At 37.2% G+C, this 22,768-nt stretch overlaps 1 protein-coding gene across 5 annotated transcripts in view; it reads left to right on the forward strand.

The window, feature by feature from the left end:
* LOC115224851 (transcription factor mef2A-like) overlaps window positions 1–11,463 on the forward strand; it is a 784,816-nt gene extending 773,353 nt beyond the window's left edge. For all 5 annotated transcript variants that reach the window (XM_029795797.2, XM_029795798.2, XM_029795799.2 and 2 more), the window contains 2 exons: window positions 5,734–5,843; window positions 10,255–11,463. In XM_029795797.2, the coding sequence (XP_029651657.1) occupies window positions 5,734–5,843; window positions 10,255–10,365 (221 nt within the window). In that variant the 3' untranslated portion in view covers window positions 10,366–11,463. The remainder of the gene's footprint in view (window positions 1–5,733; window positions 5,844–10,254) is intronic.
* Window positions 11,464–22,768: the final 11,305 nt, after the last annotated feature.

Consider the following 22,768-nt stretch of genomic DNA (forward strand, 5'->3'; position numbering starts at 1 on the left):
CACCCAACCCATTCTCCGCTTCATTCTTAATCTCAACCACCAACTCCACAATTTCCTCACACACACAAAAAACAAAAAACTCTACCACCTCCTTAACCCTTCACCTCCCACATCCCCTACACCCTCCCCTCAAGCTCCCCCGACCCCCTCCAATCCCGCACCCAACCATTCAAACCCTCCTCCCCACACCTCTGCACCCCTTCTTCCTGACCCCACTCATCCCACCACCCTGCTCCCTCGCACTGTTGTCACTATACCCCCAATCTCCCCCTCTCCGCTGCCGAGCGCTCTCTCCTCAGTAGGGGACTCCGCCACTGCGACGAATTTGAGACCCGCGCCGACGTCAACCAGTTCCTGCACCGCATCAAACTTGGCACCTTTTTCCACACGTCCACACAACGTCACAACAATCAGGATTGCTTTTCGGAGCTAGGGCGCCACCCATCCAACTGGACGCCACCTCCAGGCCAATTCAGTAGCCTAGATTTGTTCGTGCAATGCGTTGGTCAACCGATTCGATTTCAAAAAAAGATCTCTCCGAGTCAACCTCACTCGTGCTGAATCGATTGCCCTTCGCAACCTTCATCGCCGCAATGACATTGTCATCAAACCGGCAGATAAAGGCGGAGCAGTGGTGGTGTGGCGCGCGGACCTATACAGGGAGGAAGCGCTCAGCCAGCTTCAAAATCCCCTCTTCTATCGCCTCCTACCAACAGCGAGTGTCCTCCACCATCCACGACCTCATCTCCTCTTCTGCTCTCCCCCCCCCACCGCCACCAACCTCATCGTCCGTACACCCCAGACCTCCACCATCTATTTCCTTCCCAAAATCGTTTCTGCCTGTAATTGTCCCACCAAACTCATTTCCCTATACCTTGACCGCATCCTGTCCCCTTTAGTTGCTGCCCTCCCATCCCATATACATGACACTAACCACGCCCTTCGTCTCTTCAATTCCTTTTCCTTCCCTCCCAGCCCCTCACACCTCCTCTTCACCTTAGACATCAAATCCCTTTACACTGTGATTCCCCACAACGACGGTCTCTTAGACCTCCAATACTTCCTCGACCGTCGCCCTGACCCCACACCCAGCACCCCCACCCTTCTCCGCCTGGCAGAGCTCGTCCTCACCCTCAACTAAGGGATGTTCGGCGAGGTTCCAACTCTGGCCAACCATTCCCCCGGTGACATCTCTGTGTTTGGTCTAGCCCCACACAACGGACCCCCACAATCCAGGCTTCACCTGGAACAACGATTTATATTTAATTTACGGACTCATATCCCGCACGGACTTAACACAGCCCCCTCCTCTTAGTGACTGCTTCTACACCCGCCGCAACAAGTAAATTTATTCTTATTATTTCTTCTTTCTTCTCTTTTTTTCATTTTCTTTCCTTACGTGCAATTACATCTTTTTTATTGTTTTATAATTTTTTTGTTTTTTTATTGATTATAATTTTATTATTTTTATACACGAACACATACTCACGTACCCACGAACACACACATACATATATACTTCCACACACATACACACACGCATACATACACATATACGCACACCCACATACACCCACACACAGGAATGCACAGAAACCTATCCCACCCAACTCCACGCACACACAGACACATACCTTTAGATACACACAACCACATACATGCACATACTCAAGCACACGCGCATACACACAACCTGACACATGTCTCCACGTTCTCACACACATTTACACACGCACACACATACGTATGCACATGATACACACACATACACACACACCAGCACAGATGCCCACATATACCTCCAACAAACAATACTCATACAGATACGCACACAATTATACACACATACACGCACACACATTTTGCCTACACAACTCCACCCCCCCCACACACACACACACGCATACATAAATTCACATACACACACACGATATATACCTACACGCGCACAAACATACGTATACACATATAGACACAGACTCACACACACGCACACGAATACACGCACCCAACACTTACAACCCCACGGATACACGTATATACACCCACATACGCTTACACACATACATACATGCGCATACGACATGCACGCACGCACATACATACACACACACACAAATGAACCCACACATACATCCCATACACACAGCACACAATTATACATACACACAAAATTATACATACATGTATACACACATATGCACGTACAAGCACACACAAACTCTACGCACACAAACACACACACGTGTTATCATTGCACACATACACACACACCTTCGCGCATGCACATATCCACCCTTACACACACATACCTCCTCTTGCACTCTCCTGTCTTTGAAAGAACTTTTTTCACCCATTTCCTTCCGGTCATTCAAAATGTGACCGCGTGTGTACCGTTGGCGATTTTTTGTCTTCCGTCTTCCCTTCTCTGGATCTTTCCTTCTCCTATGTTTCTGACGAAGAGCTCTGCTCGAAACGTTAAACCCTCCTTCTTCTCTTCCTACTTGAGCGTCCAATAATACTATATTTGTTCCACGTCCTCGCGTTGTTGTGTTTTCATGTTTGGATTAACTATATATATAAATATATACACACATACGATAAACTTATATCCGATGAAGTATACAGATATATACGTATATACACTCAATCACATATACATAAATATACATGTATACATATATATTGATATATTCTTACACAAAGCCACAGCTACATATATACAGTCCTACCTAATATATATACACATACATTTATACATCAATATACACAAACACATACATATCCATATATTTATATACATTTATGTCTACAATTGAAAAAATAAACTAATTATAAGTTAAATAATTATAAATACACAACACGTTCATTAAATAAATAAACGAGAACCTATCAAACTAATGTAATCACTAACCAATCATTAAAATAGATTTAAGTATCTCATACTTTGTATAAGTAGTATTACTGGCCTTATGGCCCAGGGGATAAGGGTGGTTGGTGACAAACAAGACAGTGGGGTAGATGGAGGGTTCAGGTAGAGTTTAATTTAATTTTTTTCTGTAAATGGAGAAAGGGGGGAAAAAAAAACCTTTACAAAGAGCCTCAGGCCAAGATTGAACCTTTGTTAAAGAGGTTCAGGTGTTGCTGTATCCATGTCTTTACCCACAAAACCATTGAGACACCAGCATTTGAAAATAATATATTTAAACCTATCAAACTAATATAATTACTAACCAATCAAGGCAGTAGAGTAGATGGATAGAGGGTTCAGTCTCAGGTAGGGACTGTGATATGATTTTATTTTTGTTTTTCTGTAAATGGAAAAGGGAGGGGAAAAAAAAACCATTGACTACTTTTACAAAGATTGAACCTTTGTTAAAGAGGCTCATGTGTTGTGGTGTCCATGACTATACCCACAAGACCATTGAGACAACAGCAATTACTAGTGTGAAAATGATGTATTTAAACCTATCAAAAGAAAAAAAAAACAATCACTATGGGCCAAGAGGTACATGAGTTGATATGTCTCTACCCACAGGACTATTAAGACAATACAAGCACCAACAATTTGACCTCTTTGAAAGTCCAACAGATGTCATTTTAATTACCTTTTTCTGATGATATCTGAAAAGAAACATTTATAAATTTTTATATATATATATATATATATATATATATATATATGTATATATTTTTTTTTTTTTTTTAAATATAATATATAATATAATGAAATTATTGTATACAGTGCTCAGGTGCACCACAACTTGTCAGAAAGTGCATATAAAGTACATGCAGTAATGTAGAAATGTCTGGAAAGTGAACATGCTTGTGTGTGTATGGAGGGGAGAAAATCAAGTGTAGTGTTGGCGAATCTCAGGAAGCATGGAAGTCTTGAAGGATGCAGTGCTCCGACAACTAACAACTGATGCCGGCAGTTTGTTCCATGCTTCAGCAACTCTCAGCGTGAAAAAATGTTTCCTGAAGTCATGGGAGCTGTGCTGTTTTCTTACTTTGTAAATATGTCCACGGGTGTTAGATGGGTGGAGTTTGAAGAGGTGCTCAGTGTTATTGTTTGTGCGATGGTTGATAATTTTATGGGTGTCTGCCAGGTCAGCTGCCAGACGTCGGAGTTTCAATGTGTCCATGCCCAGGAAAGTAAGGCGTTCAGGATATGGCAAATGCCTGATGGAGGGTATTCTTTTGGTTGCACGTCGCTGAACAGCTTCCAGACGATTGATGTCCTGGGCAAGATAGGGGTTCCAGACCGGTGATGCAAATTCCAGGTGAGGTCTTATCATAGCTATATAAAGCCGCAGATAGATAGCCGGAGAGCTATATATATAACTATCAAAAAGTATTAAAAAGTTTAATATAAGATAAAAAGTAAAACCACTATGTACGTTTCATGCCCATAACCTAATTTGAATTACATGTATGTATATGTATGTATGTATATATATATGAATATGTATAATGTCTGCACTGATATACACATTTGTGTGTACATATATATATATGTCTATACATATATGTGTATACATACATGTCTGTGTGTGTGTGTATATATATATGTGAGTGTGTGTGTGTGAATAATATACATATATAAATACCTACATACATCATCATCCTCTTCCTCTTTTTATGCTTACATGGGTCGGAGGGGTTGTCACAATTCAAACTTTTATTTATCACAAGCTACTGCTCCTAAATATTGGATCTCAAATAGACACAAACTCACACGCATACTTATGTTAGTGTGTGTCTCATCTATTTTATTTTACAGCCGGAAACCCTTCCTTTCACCCTTACAGCATGCAACAAGTGCATTTTATGTCACTTTACCTAAAGAATTTGTCTGTCAGAATTACTGTCCCTTACAACTTTTTATTCAGAGTCACTTCCTATACAGTGTGGCGTCAACATCTTGTTTTATTGTTACCTGTACCATTCCTGCATTCCCCGTCACTAACCAGCATGGACTCAGCCACGTTGAAAAACCATGCTTTCAACAATATATATAGTTGAAATTGACAGAAAAACAAAAGACGAAGACAGGTGTATAAGCAACAAGCAGATGCATTAGTTTGATGCTCGGGAAGGTGAGAAAGTCTTTTACATTTCGAGTCTATGCCCTTCAACGGAAAAGAACACGAGGAAATAAATAGAGAGAGAATTTTTTTTTAAATGTTGAGTTAGAGGTCAATCACAGCGATATATCATCATCATCATCATCATCATCATTTAACGCCCGTTTTCCATGCTAGCATGGGTTGGACGGTTCGATTGGGGTCTGGTAAGCCAGGAGGCTGCACCAGGCTCCAGTCTGATTTGGCAGTGTTTCTACAGCTGAACACCCTTCCTAACGCCAACCACTCCGTGAGTGTAGTGGATGCTTTTTACATGTCACCAACATGGATGCCAATCAGGCGGTGCTATATATATGTATATATATATGTAATAACAAAATAATATATAAAACATGCATATATACATACATATATATACATACCTACATATATATATATGAATAATTTCCACACAAGAACACGGGGTTTCTGACGTGAATTTGCTACCCAGGTATCGATTAACCAAATTATCCATACTAGGATAATTCATTCACCTACATATATATATATATATATATATTATATATATATATATATATATATGCCTGTCAGTCTATCTACCTATGTATATTTTCTACCTCCACCTTCTTTTTCTATGTCTTTTCAGGTAGTCCTAACTCGTACTGTGACACAAACCAAACAGCTATGGTAGATCCTCTCATGAATAACCAGTCATGTCTAGCAATACCTACTGATAGGAACAATATGAACCACCAGGTAAGGGCTTTTTCTTTTTTACAAAATAATAAAAAAATAAAGATTGAATTTATAACTTTTATTTTCAACTTGTTTCATTCATTGGACTGTGGCCATGCTGGGGCAGTTCTTCAAGAATTTACCTCAGACTTATTTGTCTTTAGTGTTTTAAGCCTGGTATTTATTCTGTCTGCCTCTTTTGCTGAACTGTACATTACGGGGATGTAAACATATGAACACTGATTGTTAAGTGCAGTGGAGAACTCACACACACACTCTCTTGCATATGCACTCACACACTCACATACACACCTACTTGCACACACTCGCACATACACATACACTTGTGCGCACTCACTCACACACAAACACCTACTCAGACACACTCATACACCACACACACACTCATACTCACATGCACATACCACCCCATACACACATACATACTCATACAAACTCACATACACACACACCTACTCAAACACTCACACACACTCACTCACTCACACACATACTCACTCATGCTCTTTCACACACACACACACACTCTTTCTCTCTCACAGACACACACACTATATGAGGGGCTACTGAAAAGTTCTTGGCTTTGAGGGTTCCACGAAAAGCCTGGTTGGAGGCCCAACCTTCCAAGTTCTTTTACAAGACTTAGAAAAACTGGAGGACCGCTGCAATAAGTGTGTGAATCTAAGAGGGGAATATGTTGAATAAAATAATAATTCACTGATCCTCCTCTAACTCCTTCTACCCAACACCAAGGAACATTTCATCACCCCACCCCTTATACTTTTGACTGTAGTGTTTACTTACTCAAGGCTGAAATGGCCCTTAACAACAACTTATGACAAACTAAAAACCTTCAATAAAAATTTCATGTTAATTTGTTTTAATCACCAGCTTAATAATGACAAAATTATTCATTATGGGTGGAGGGGTGGCTGCATGGTAAGAAGCTTGCTTCTCAACCACAAGGTGCCACTGCATGGCATCTTGAGCAAGTGTCTCCTACTATAGTTTCAGGCCAAGTGGAGCCATGTGAATGTATCTAGTAGATGGAAACTGTTATGTGTATGTATAACTTTGTATCTGTGTTTGTTCCTCCACTTCTTGACAACCAGTGCTGATGTGTTTACATCCCTGTAACTTAGAGGTTCAGTAAAAGAAACCAATAGAATAAGTACCTGGCTTTAAAAAAAGTGATTACTGGAGTCAATACATTTGACCAGAAATTCTTAAAGGTGGTGTCCCAGCATGGTCGTAGTCTAATGAATGAAACAAGTAAAAAAAAAGAAAAAATATTTTGAAAATTCACTGAAATAAAAGCAGTGCATGCTGAAAGAAATGACAGTAGCAAAAGGGTTAAAAGGAAGGATATATATATATAGAGAGAGAGAGTAACATGATCCTTAATACACTATACTTGAAAATATAAACAAGATGGTCATGGATGGAATTCCTTTGAGTAAAGGCTGGGCCTTGGTCAGATTTGGCCTGCAGCTATATAACAACCACCCTTATTGGTATTCCCCACTTTATATTTCACCTCTCAAGCATACAACTGCAAGATTTATTGTACTGTTACCACCACCAACAACAACAACCCTTCCACCCACTCATTGTCCCTATTTATAGACAGTTGAAGTGAGCCACTGACAGTTAAATGTATTCACCAGATATTTAAAACCAATGACAAGACAGAAACTGTCAAGATTGTTTGGCCACCAGCCAGACAAACATCCCAATATCTTGATAAACTCAACTGGTGTTTGTTGCCCTTTCTCAATGTTCTACACTTATCACACATTAACAAATACATTTTTTTGTTCTCTTCTTCATTTCTCTTTTTCTTTTTCTTTTTTTTTATTAACTGAACCAGTTTTATTGACAGAATATTTAGCATTAATATAGAATTAGTTCCGATTGGATCTTTTAATAAATAATCCTTGTCTTTATCCCTTCTCTCTATTTAGCAGTACATCGACTTGCAATGCATTGCCATGACTGGTTGCCAAACCAATACGCAGCCATAGTCATGATGTAAAGCCCATCTTCACACCAATGAAAGCATACTTTTATTCTATTATTGGTTTCAACCAGAGGCTGTGACCTTACTGGGGTACTGCCCTTAGTGCTAATGGAAACAAATGGTTCAGTGGTTAGGGGTGTTTGGTTCATGATAGATTATGGGTTTCACACTGTATGGCTGTATGGTAAAAAGCTTGCTTCCCAACCACATGGTTCTGGCACGTTGTGTTTCTGAGCAAAACACTTCATTTCATGTTGCTTCAATTCAGTGGGGAATACATGTGCCACAGAAACTGGGAAACTAACCCTCTGAATCTATATGACCCAGGAAGGGTCTCACCTTGTTTATTTTAGACTTGCTTCCCAGCTCTTTCACTGGAATCAGTCCTCTTAAAAAAACTGAGTTGGACAGAGTGGTACTTATTCATGTTTCTTGTCATGATGTGTGCTCATCTCATATATCAGATGACGGTTTATCTAATCATACTTAAAACCCATCCACATCTACACTTTTTAGATCTCCAAGGCTTTTTGACAAGGCATAGAAAAGTTGCAGGCTTAAGCTGTTACAGTATTAGGTCCTTTCTCTTGACAGTTGGTTCCGACTGACATCTGGCAGCCAATATCTCTCGCGGGCGAGGACCTGGAGAATGTAGAGTCTTTCATCTACTTGGGCTCAACGGTGATCCCAAATGGTCAGGGTGCAGCTGAGGTCGATCATCACATCAATGCTGCTCTCATCGGTGACCAAAGGGCGAATATATCAGGCCGTCATTCGTACTTCTCTATGGCTGTGAAACGTAGCCTATGCAGGTGGTTGATCAACGAAGGCTGGAAGCCTTTGACGATGACTGCCTCCAGTGCATTCTTCGCTGCCATCGGGTGGATCGAGTTCCCACTGCCAATCTCCGACTTCGCCTGTCTCTGCGGCCCCTTCCATCTGTCCTTCTGCAACAGTGCTTGCGGTGGTTTGGCCATGCATGTAGGCGTCCGGTAGGTGAACTGAGCCGTGACGTCCTTTTCCCAACTGCACTTCTCAACTGGTGGAAACGCGCAGGCAGGCAGCTGAAGACCTGGGTTACGATGATCAAGGAGGACCTCTCCATGCTCACGGGACCGCGGGTGGTCGGCCTGCGCCGATGGAACTATGACTGGCTCGCTATCTCCAGTGAACTGGCACAGGACCGTCGTGCGTGGGCTGCCATAGTTCAAGATGCCTCGAGGGTGCTAGAAGAAGCCGACTCAACCCGCCCAGGGTGAATGTCGCCACAAGTAAAAGTAAGTACAGTTGTGGGGAAGGGAGCAAAATATTTATTTCTATGCAGAGTACAAATAATACCCCAGTCAAATGTAAAAGAGTGCAATTTATACACAAGTAGATACAGTTTTTGTTATATTTCATGCCTTTTCTCTCCATTCCAGGATTAAATTTTTCGTATTAAAATAATTTAACCCTTTAACATTTAAATTAACAATATCTGGCTGAAATATTGTTTAATGTTCCAACTGGCCAGGTCTGGCCTCTTACACCTATCCTACAATGTCGTTCCAAAAATGTACAATCACATTATTGAAATCTTGAAGCTACAAGATAGTGAATGATTAATTCAAAACCATCTTTTATCAGTCGTTTCAGTTGTAAGACTGTGGCCATACCGGAGCACCACCTTCAAGAATTTTTTAGCCAAATGAATCAGGCCCAGTGTTTTCTTTTTCTCTTTTTAAACCTGATACTTATTCTATAGGTCTATTTTGCCAAACCGCTAAGTTATGGATATGTAAACACAACACCACCAGTTGTCAAACAATGAAGTAGGGGACAAACAGATAGATACAAACACAAACATAATCTTTTACTTTTATATTTGTTTCAATCATGTAACTGTGGCCATGCTGGAGCATCGCCTTTAGTCAAACAAATTAACCCCAGGTTTTATTCTTTGTAAGCCTGGTACTTATTCTATCATTCTATCAGTCTCATTTGCTGAACTGCTGGGTTACAGGGACGTTAATACATCAACATTGGTTGTCAAGCGATGGTGGGGGAGGGGGGACAAACAAAAGACACACACATAAATATATATATATATGACGGGCTTCTTTCTGTTTCTGTCCACCAAATCCACTCACAAGGCTTTAGTTGGCCGGAGGCTATATATAGAAGACACTTGCCCAAGGTGCCATGCAGTGGGACCGAATCTAGAACCATGTGGTTGGGAAGCAAGCTTTTTACCACACAACCATACAGTGTGAATAAATATTAAATTGGACAGAGTATTTTGAATGCTAAAGGATTAAAAATGAAAATGTTTTTCTTGTTTTTAAGATGTCTTAATTGTAGATGCTTATTTATTTATCTATTTAATTATTTATTTATTTTTGCTGTTTCCAGCAAGCAGGGAATTACATGAACCATCCACTTCCTCCGATACCAAGAGCAAATACCAGATATATAACCAACGACGAGATTGATGATGAGTTCAACTGGGACAAACTGCTATGAAATTTCAAATTTTTAACATTGCAATATATTAAATGTACAACAAGACAGTAACAGTTATGTACTGGGGTTGGACAAAGGTTTCAATTTAACATTCCCACAATGCATCTTTGATGGGAACAGAAAAAGTTTGAAAAAAAAATAATCCACAAAAACAATTTAAAAAACAAAAACAATACCAGTGTAATACTGGTCATTTGATTTTAATATTTCCCATAATGCATTCTTGATGGGACTAACAATTATTATAGAAGACAAAGGTGTTTGAAAAAGACAAAAAATATTACAAATTAAATGAGGAGTTGAAAAGAAGCTATAAAAAGTTTTTAAAAATTAATAAAATTGAAACAAATAAAAGACAAAAAAAAACAATAAAAAGGTGCCATTTCTGCACTTCCTGTTTGAGACAGGCAAAAACAACAACAAAAAGAAAGAAAAATACTAAACAAATACCAAAAAAGAAAAAAAACAATATTAATATATTCCATGTAGAATCTATTCTTCACACACTGTTTTAAACCTATGCACCACACACACCAACACACACACACACACATATATATATACACGCACATGCATACTACAGACATGCTTATACAAACATATGTACATATATACACATTCACTCAAACACACCAGATTATCTGTTCAATTCAGGTTAACAGCTGATAAGCTATTGAGTCTAAACCCTGTAAAACGATTCATTTGATGCATCATTCTCTTTTTATCTATCTTTCTATCTATTTACCTATCTAACTTTCTATCTCTGTCTCCTATCTGTCTATTAATTTACAAATTTCTATGTCTTTTCAATGCTATCTCTCTCTCTCTCTCTACCTATCTATCAGTCTATCCATTAATTTAGAAATTTCTAGGTCTTTCCAATGCTGTCTATCTCTCCTCTTGATACATATATACATATTCACATATACACGTGTATGTGTATATATATGTTTACATCATATGAATTTAAGAACTTTGAGAGATGTGAAATAATTCGTTTTTAAATAGAGGGGTAAAAAAAAATACCTTTGAATAGTAAAAAATCAAAGGCTGCTCGTTCCACCATTAAAAACGAATTTTATATATACACATACATAGGGGTCCAACCCATGTCAGCATGGAAAAAAAGAATGTTAAATGATGTATATATGTATAACTCTATTACTTAATTCTCTATATCTGTATATTTATCAGTTAATCTACCTATGTGTCTGTCTGTTTGTCTACATATCTCTCTCTCTCTTTCCATACCTTGTTTGTTTCTGTCTTTGACTATCCTTAAATCCACTGCCAGACTCCTACTGGAAAATGGTTATACCTGCTGACAATGATGCTGCTGCTGCTGCTAATGATGATGATGGTAATGATGATGCTACCAACCACCTGCTGGAATATTTGTTGCTAATTGTCTCCCGAGACAAGATATGAATGGGCAAGGTATTGGTTTGATAAAGGCGGCGAGCTGGCAGAATCGTTAGCACGTCGGGCGAAATGCTTAGCGGTATTTCAGCTGCCGTTACGTTGTGAGTTCAAATTCCGCCGAGGTCGACTTTGCCTTTCATCCTTTCGGGGTCGATAAATTAAGTACCAGCTACGCACTGGGGTCGATGTAATCGACTTAATACCTATGTCTGTCCATGTTTGTCCCTTCTATGTTTAGCCCCTCGTGGGTAATAAAGAAATAGGTATTGGTTTGATATCTCCCCTACCTCAGAAACATACCTAACTATATATATATATGCACACACACACATTCATGTACGTATATATATATATATATGCATACGCACGTGTGTACATATATGTATATATACACACACACATGCATGTGTGTAGACATGTGGATCTACATCTATGTATTTGTGCAAAGAAAGGCAAATACGTTCCTGAGTGAGAAAGAAAAACACAACCCCACATATATATAATATATACACACTGCATACAAAAGCATATATATACATACATAATGTATCTGTATGTATAGTTATCTTTGTATGCACTGGTGAAAGAAAGGGGGAATAACAATAAAAACTAAATGAGCAAGAAAGAGAGAGAGAGAGATGGCGTTGGTGGTATCAGTGAAGGAGAAAAATATGTTGGTGATAAAGCATAGAAGGTAAATAAATAACAAGCATATATAAGTAAACAATAACAATTTGCCCCGCACCTTTCTACTTCAAACAGACTGATAGATGTCTGCATAAGATGAAGTGTTATTATTAAGATACAAATATTTTGGGCTATTTACTTCATCTTCAATAATAAAACAAATTTTCTTTTTTAATATTTATATCTACACTATGTTTCAATCCATTTGATCTCCAATCATCATCGGGTGTTTTTGTTTCCAGTATGTGTACATAGACCCAAGCTGGATTTGAACAAGGAACCTTTATCCTTTATGTTTAATTTTCTGAACTACTAAACTAATCAATGGAGTGTATATTTACAATATTTAATTTACACTGTTTTGATCTATCTGATCTCCAGTCATCATCAGGTAGGTGGCTTATTCCTGAACATGTACGTATAAGAATTCCTGTACTATTAAACTTTAATGTCTTTGAGTGGTAATATCTGCAATATTTTCTATCACACTATGCTGCAATCAGTTTTAATTGCTAATCATCATGATCAGGTTTCTTATTCCTGGATGTGTACATAGAATAAAGCTGGATTTGAACTAGGAAATCTGTCTTTCAAATTTTTTTTTTCATTCTGTTAACCTAAGTTTTAGAATACCAGTTTTTAAAATTTTTTTACTTTTTTTTAATATTTTTTACTTGTTTCAGTCATTCAACTATGGCCATACTGGGGCACTGTTTTCGAGGGTTTAGTCAAACAAATCAACCCCAGTACTTATTTTTTCAAAGCCTGGTACTTATTCTGCCAGTCACATTTGTTGAACCACTAAGTCACAGGGATGCAAAGAAACCAACACCAAGCAGTGGTTAGACATGGACACATGCACACGCATAAACATGATGGGCTTCTTTCAGTTTCCATCTTCTAAATCCACTCAAGGCTTTAGTTGACACAGAGCTATATAGCAGAAGACAATTGCCCAAGATGCCATGCAGTGAGACTGAACCTGGAACCATGTGGTTGAGAAGTAAGCTTCTTAACCACACAGCCACAGCTGCACCTATATTTACAATATTTATATCTATTGTAATCGATGTGAGAGGTATCTCTCAATGTGGACATAGTCCCAGATTGACTTCACACCAGAAATTTCTAATTTCCCAAACTGTTTGATTTTTAAACTGTACATTTCACTAACTAACAGGAATTTCTAAGAAAGAAAGCTCAACAGCAGAAGGTATTCAGAGAAATCCGCACCACTCCCTTGTGCAAATGATTCAAACCCTTAATTGCTTACACTCTAAGGGGCCAAGATGCATCCAGGTCCTAATTCCTGGCTACCCATCTCATGCCACATTCTGTGCTACTGTTTGCATTCACGGTACTCCTGCATGGTTAGGTACCCCAAACCCAAGATACCCTGGGTATTGCAAACACATCTGCTCTCCCTGGAGTTTCTTACTATGCTATTCGTTTACTCTCTAATCCTTTTTACGTGTTCCCCTCATTTGACTGCGACCATGCTGGAGCACTGCCTTAAAGAGTTTTAGTCGAAGTAATCAACCCCAGGACTTATTCTTTGTAAGCCTAGTACTTATTCTATCTGTTATTTTTGCTGAACTGCCAAGTTACAGGGACACAAACCCACCAGTATTAGTTATCAAGCAATGGTGAGGGGATAAACATAGACACACACACATATACACAATGGGCTTCTTTCAGTTTCTGTCTGCCAAATCCACTCACAAGGCTTTGGTTGGCCCGAGGTTATAATAGAAGACACTTGCCCAAGGTGCCATGCAGTGGGACTGAACCTGGAACCACATGATTGGGAAGCAAGCATCTTACCACACAGCCACACCTAAACCTATATTTACATTTCTTAAGTGTTTCCAGCACTTTGATCTCAGATTATCATCAGTTGTATTATTTCTGATAATAGTTACTAGACTGGATTCAAATTTTTAAACTGTGTAATAACAACTGAAACATAGTAAGGGATGAAAATACTAATTTCTAATTGAGGTACAATGGTAGTAAGTTACCCTGGGTATTAATGTCTTGAACCCTAAGACTCATAAGGGATGGTTACCCAGTTTCTATGGTGTTCAAGTGACTGAGATCACAATATGTTGCCCAAATGGGATTCCAGTGAAATGAAGAGACTTGCTCAAGAACACAACATACTGCCCAGTCCAGGAATTGAAACCACAATCTGGGAAGCATGAATGCAACACCCTAACCATCAGACTGTACACCTTCACAGTTGAGGTACAATGATACAAATGTTGCAGGAGATGAACATTAGGTATTGCCTCCAGTATCTACTTGACTGGTGCTTGTTTTTAATCGACCCTAAAAGAATAATCAGCAGAGGAATTGAATGCAGAGATAAAAGGGGTGTCATTATTATACAAGGTCAGTCCACATTACTCCATAAGGAGCATAGGACTGGTTTCCAGATCCTTGGATGAGATGCTGGCCCATCACACGACTACTCATTTTTACCAGATGAGTGGACTGGAGCAATGTGAAATGAAGTGTTTTACTCAAGAACACAACATGTCACCCAGTTCAGGAATTGAAACCACAACCTTACAATCATGAGTCCAACACCACAACTACTAAGCCATACGTCTCTACAATACAGTATACCATAATTTATCACACAATTACTTCAGCTAACCTATAGCCTTCGTCTTATGTAAATTGTGAAATCTAATAGTCAGCAGAAAGTCATCAATTTTATAAGTGGCAAAATTAGTTATCTAACACAATCTTGAGCAAACTGGGGCCCATCACTCTTCCTGAAAGGCATGCCTAACAACAAAACATCGCCTTTGATTTTTTTAATAGTGCAGCTCACCTGATGATGAGCCATTCTCATGCAGTTGGCTTCTCACAAAAGGTGTCCCAGGTCTATTCTAATCCAATAATTCTAATGCCATGCCACTTCCTATTATGTACTTAGCAATTCCAGTTCTTCCACTAGTAATTATTCTTTCTCTATGGTTAAATAAAGGAGGGAGGAGGAGCAGTATTCTGAGATGGGTGAGAGGGAGTTACCCTCAGACCAGAAGGTTTGCTACAGAGTAGTCTGCAGCAAAGGCAGCCAAGAAACTTGTGATGATGAGATTTAGCAGACTATCAGATGTTGTTATACCTTGCTGCTCACAATGCACTTTGCATCATTTTAGCCTTCAAATAACACCATCCTGTTGGCTAGGCAAACACACCAACGTTTCCCCCATGATCAAAAGCGGGGGCTGGGGCAATGTAACATGAAGTGTTTTGCTCAAGAACAGAATACGCTGCCTAATCTGGGTATTGAACTTACAATCTAGCAACCACGAGTCCAACACCCAAACCATGAGGCTATGTGCCTTATATATATATATATATATACACACATCCATGTGACTGACCAGGCTATCAGATGTTATACATCATTGGTCACAATGCACTTTACGTTGTTTTAGCTATGGAATTACGCCACCCTGCTGGCTCGACAAGCAGGTCAACTTTTCCCCATGATCGAAATGGGAGACTGGAGCAATGTGAAATGAAGTATTTTGCTCAAGAACACAATGTGCTGCCTGGTCTGAGAAATGAACCCACAATCTAGCAATCGTGAGTGCAACACCCTAACCAATAGGCCATACGCCTTTACTAAAGAACTTGATGTTGAATTAGGAGACAGATTAAACTGACTCTCCCTTCACCCCTAGGGATGGAAGTCGAAGCTGATGGGAGTCAAACTCAAAATAGAAAAGGACATATAGACATATTAAATAACACAAAGGATTTAAGCTGTTGCTCTACCAATTTTTACAATTCATACACATGTCTATATGTGCATGTGTAGGTGTGTGTTGGTTGATACAAATATTTAAGAAACAAACATTAAAAAAGAATCTTTCATATCCAGCGATGAGGCTGATAATTCAAAACTGAAAAAATTATCGTTATTAATGAAGATGATGCTAAAAAACACAAAATTCTGAACTGATAAACTCACAACAAATGGAAAAAAAAAAAAAGAAGAAAAAGTTTGAAAATATTTCGAAAACAATTTCCTTCAACAAAAAAAAGGACCAATTTGCATGGAGGGTGGGGGGGTTGAAGAATTTCTTTCTTTTAATCTATGAGAGATCATTCTTATAATTAATTTCATTATTATTATTATTATTATTTAACATTATAAAAATATAAACCAATATTATGACTATGTTTTCTTTTGGGTTTTTTTTTGGTGTACTTTTTCTTTTGTCCTTTAATTTATTAATTTTATATTTCAATAAAATATGGACTTTTTTCCCCCTTCTGAAAAACAAATAGGGAAACCGTAATATTTGTGTGTTTCTGTGTATGAATATGTGAGAAAAAGAGAGAGAGAGAGAGAGAGAGTGCAAATGAGTATGTGTGTATATAAATGTGTGTGTAATATATACATATATTTGTAAATTTCTGTGTCTGCACATATATATGTATAACATAAGTATGTGTGTTTGCATATGTGTGTGTGTGTGTGTGATATATATATATATAATGTACATGTGTGTATATATACCTATGTATGTGTATGTATAATATATATATGTATGTGTGTGTGTATATAATATATATGTATGTGTGCATATATATATATAATACATATATGTATGCATTTGTATGTATAATGTAATATATATGTATGTGTGTGTATATATAATATATATATGTATGTATATAGAAGTGTGTGTATATGTATATATAATATGTATAAGTGGCAGTAGGCACTCTAGGTACATGACAAATTCATATATATATATATATATACATACACACACACACATACATACATAAAATGATGTATGTAAATATTAGGAGTAAAAATCCCTCTGGATAGAAAAAAAAAATAATCAAAGGTTGCCTATGGGAATTGGACTGACAACTTCTGTAGAAATAAGAGACATTCTATAATTCAAGTCCCACAGGTAACCTTCAACTTTTTCTATCCCAAATGTTTTTTGACCCAATGTTATTATCTATGGCTTTACCGACATTGAGTTCAACTGTCAAAAATAAATATATATATATACCCTGTTACTCATTTCAGCCATGCGGCTGTGGTCATGCTGGAGCACCTTTTACTTATTTCAGTCATTTGACTGGACCTGAAGGGTTTTAATCGAACAAATTGATCCTTGGACTTATATCTTAAGCCTAGTACTTATTCTATAAGTCTTTTTCGCCAAACCACTAAGTTACCAGAACATAAACACACCAGCATCAATTGTCAAATGGTGATGAGTGACTGTGTGCAACAAAAGGTTAACTGCCAATATTACCATCTCTCTCTCCATGATGAGTTTTTCCCCCATTTTCTGGTAATAAAAAAGATTGCTTTGTTTTACTTTATTTTGTTTATGTATGTATATGTATGGTTTCTTTTTCTTTTAAACTTCAAGGTTCCTAATTAACTAACATATGAGAAGATCTGAAATGATGATTTTTTAGGGATTCAATTAAAAGAATCTACCAAGTTGATGTTAATTTATGGCACAATTTTATGCAAAGACCCAGTTTGTTTTCAATGCCATGATAACGCTAATCATAATACTGAAAAATTATGCTAATTTTTATGCAAAAGTAAAAAAGATATGAAGAAAATTGTAGGACTCAATAGCAGAAACAGCAGAACAGTTAACATACATGTACACATATACACCTATATATACACACATGTATACACATATTTATATGTGTGTACATATTATATACATATATACATAAAAACTACGATTGTGTGTGTATGTAACTATGTATATATGTATGTGTGTGTATATAATTATATACATGAAAGAATGAGTTTTCAACAACATGCACGTGGCAAAAGATTTCTTTTAATGGGATTTCATAGGTTCTGCATGAATATATTTGCAGTTATTCTGTCTGAGTTTGACTAATGACTGACAACTCTGTGAATTTAACCTGCAACAGTGTGACATGAGATATTGCAAGCTTACAGATAAGACGAGATGTACAAGACCATAAACTAGTGGCAAAGAATATTATTCTTAAACAACAATACTGTTGACAATGACTTCGAAGTTTTGGCCAGTTGGACTGCGATGAATTGAAGTTAATCTTATATTTATATAGTCTATCTTGAATCAAAATTCTCCTTAGGTGTTTGTTTTTATGTCTACGTAATTACAATAAAAACAGATTAAAATTAAATTGAAGAATTACACAATGCTTTTTTTTATAGTTTTAGAGTACATTTACAAGAGGATTGGCAGTGAGCTCAAAGATTCAGGTTGCTAAACTTTGTCAGACCGTGGCTGGTAGTCTGACGAAGGCCACTGGACTGAAACTTTGAAGTCACTGTACCCTACTTTTTTGTAAAAAAGTGTATGTTAAATGATACATGGAGATTTATACTCATGACTTTAAGTTTCTGTATAAACAATTTGAGGATTGTTACACATCTTAAGCTGTTGCAGGCCCGGTGTGCATGGCACTATTGATTATTTTTATTTATTTTCTTTTTATTTTATCCAGTTTCAGCTCACGAGATGTGGCCATGCTGGGGCACCGCCATTTGGTGTTGCTACATGATTTTGCTTCACAAATGCTTTTTAGCAATTGCCATTTGGTGCATGAGAGAGTTTGATGCAGCTGCACTTCCTGCCGTGAAGTTGGTTCATCTGGGACACCTGACAGGAAGAGATCCAGTTTTATTTTAAAGACATCTGCATCCATCCCATGCAGGTCTCTCAGGTTCTTCGGGAGGATATTGAAGAGCTGTGGGCCTCTGAAGCCCAGGCTATCACAGTATCTTGTCCTACATCATGATGGCAAATTTGGAGTCCTTGGCACTATGCAGTGGCGATGTACCAGGCTTGGAACAGCTAAAACATGCAATGATCATCATAAGGACAGAGAAACTTGAAGTTCTGAACACGAGTCTCCATAGCTGTATCATTTAATAAATACAGTCCTCTATTCCCAATGATATTGAGGTCTACCACTTTTGTAGTCGCTCATGGTTTGTCTATATATATATATATATATATATATTTACACACACTCACACATGGTTCTGTGTTTGCTGCCGGCACCAAAAAGGGCTGAAAGCACAGGCAGCCATGCCAAATCATTAGCATCCAGTCATCTCTTTTCAGAGTAAGCATACAAAGGAGAAGCATTTTGGGTAGATTGTTTCAATGTAACAACATTACTAGCATTATATGTTTGGGGACGATACCCTGTATGTGCTTCTTATTGTTAATATTAATACGCAAGCTTGAAAAGTGTGTGAGATCTGCAGTAGTGATCGATTGCAGTAATTGTTGTGAAGCTTATTATGTGTTTAAGTTATATTTAGGATTCTTCTATGCAACATTAGTATAGTCTGGTATATTGAATAACTGCAAATATATTTACATGAAACCTATGGTATCAGACCACTGAATTGTAATAAAGGTGTGTGTGTGTATGTATACACAAACACACACAAACATATATATATATACACACCATACACATTCACATATACATAAACACACACACATACATGTATACATATATATACACACACACACATATCTATACATGCATACACATATATAAATATATAACAGATGTGTACATACATATATGTATATATGGATACACTTACGTATGTATATATACTACACACACACACATACAAATGTACACACAAACAAACTTTCCATGTTATTTATTGAAAACAAAAGTAGCTTAGTTGATTTATGTGTGTGCTATTGTAATAATAATAATATTAATAAAAATAATAACAATAATGAAAAATCAATAAAAAGACCAGCAACATTTAAATCTTACTGAATTGTACATATTATAAATATTATTCTTTATTTCATACTCTTCAACCGGAAGCAAACCATTCTCAACTGTGTACCATACTGTTTTTTAACATTAAGAGCATTAGTACAGTCCAATTTTTTTGTACTGCAGACATACTGATAGATCCCAAATGGCAAGACAGACAGACAGCCACAACACACACACACACACACACACATATATATATATATATATATATATATAATAGTGAAAGAATATGAACAATGAATTTTCATTCAAATTATGTTACATATGTTTGTTTCAATAGCAAGGCTGTTTATTTGTTTACAATGTATTACACAATAAGATTACATAATATGGATTATATAACCCATCTATTCAAATATTTTGAACATCAAGTGTATATGTGTGTGTTTGTGTGTCATTGAGTTTGTATTACCATTGTTTTGACATCTGCATGTTGATTGTAAATGAAAGCTTCACCATTCATATGAATGGTGTCATTTGTTTGCAGTCCATTGTGAAAGCATGTCCAGGCTGTTTGTTGTTTGGAAAACTGCAAGGATGGGGGATCATTCCCTTGCTTGGAGACCAGTGAGAGCTGGTATTGGGAAGAGCACTGGACTGTAAAATATTCTGCCCCAACTAAATTTTCTAGCCCTGGGCCAACCAAACCCTAATGAGCAAATTTGGTAGATGGAAACTGAAAGATCCTCATACATGTGTGTGTGTATACCTTTCTATCTTCTCATCTTGATATCATGCAATAGTTGTAAGCTTGCATCACAGTCATACAGGCAATGCCAATGACTTCTAATCTTCCTTGAAATCACGTCCAGCTATCGGGAAATATTATCACCTTTGGAGAGGAATGAAGGTTGGTGATAGGAAGAGCATCCAGCTACAGGAAATCTGTCTCAACAAATTTCGTTTGACCCATGCAAGCATTAGAGAAGAGGCCATTACAACAATGTTGGAAAGAGAAAAAGATGAAAATATCTATAAAGTATCATTCATTACACACACACATATACATACATAAATGCATATATATGAGAGGTATGGGGTTTCAATTCTCCATAGCTGCTTGCAGGCAGTTTTCTCCTGTCTTCTATGAGCAGACACCTAATATTTCTCAGCTGTTTTCACGGATATATTGGATTCAAAATTTACTTTCTTGTCTGTAAAATACGAACACACTCATACAATTTTTTTATTTTATAAAATGTTCCCATATATTTAATCGTCCTCCTTTACTGTCCACTTTCCCATGCTTGCATGGGTCAAAGAGATTTTCTATGCCCAGAAGCCCCTCTTATGGTCAACCAGGCGAGGTAATGCTTGAACATTCCTAGAGATATTTTTTCACCAGGAAACAAACAACCTTGCTTGTATGGTGATGATGCTCATTCACAACATCACATGATGTCTAGACAAGAGTTTGCACGCACACACATGCACATGATTCGGTTTACCCCCAGTTTGATTCAGACACATGATGTTTATAAACCACAAAATTGGCAAAATATCAGTATCATTCACTCCTGAATGGAATTAGGGACAGGTTGTTTCACCTGTGTATGGCTTTCAGATGTTTAACAACCGGTGTAATGAGGGAGTCATCACCACCATGCTAAACCCCAGCAAACAAGCAAAAAGTACACATTGAGTGCATGCAGTTGATAATGCTTACAAAACTGGCGCTGCTTCTAATTCATATTTGAATATATATATATATATATATAATATATATATATATATATAAAAGGAGCACTCCATCGGTTATTGAAATACAGGTACAACTCATTTTTACCAGCTGAGTGGACTCATATATATATATATATATATATGCTTAATAATTAGCATGATGAAATGGTCCTTTTTTCATGCCGAATTCTACTTGGTGAAATTATTGATTACTTCTTATTTAATTAATTTTACCCTTTGTTATTATATATATATATATATATATATATATATATATATATATATATATATATATATATGTGTGTGTATGTATATATCTAGTACTAGGCCTTAGCCTGTCACTAGATTTGAAGACCCTTGCCCAGGGTGCAGCACACAATTGGGAAGAAACCTTTTTAAACCATACAGTAATACCTGCAGGTACACACACATACATAAATGAATATATGTATGTATATTCTTACTATATAACTACATTGTGTGAAAATTAATTGAATGGCATTTTTTTTTTGTATTTGTCACTTTCTACAATAAAAATCAGTTGTATCTTATTAGCAAATTATGCCTGTCTTTGTGTCTTGCCATCTATCTATCAGCCCAGCCAGACACTCTCACAAACACATTTACACCCACACACTTTAATAAGACATTTCTTATATATATATTATCAATTTGAGAAAACTTCTAATACTATCATTCCTGCTAATAATACTACTACTAATAATAATAATGATAATAATAATGATGATGATGATAATATAAATAATAACAGTAATGT

Source organism: Octopus sinensis, linkage group LG26, assembly GCF_006345805.1.
Source record: "Octopus sinensis linkage group LG26, ASM634580v1, whole genome shotgun sequence".
NCBI lineage: Eukaryota > Metazoa > Mollusca > Cephalopoda > Octopoda > Octopodidae > Octopus > Octopus sinensis.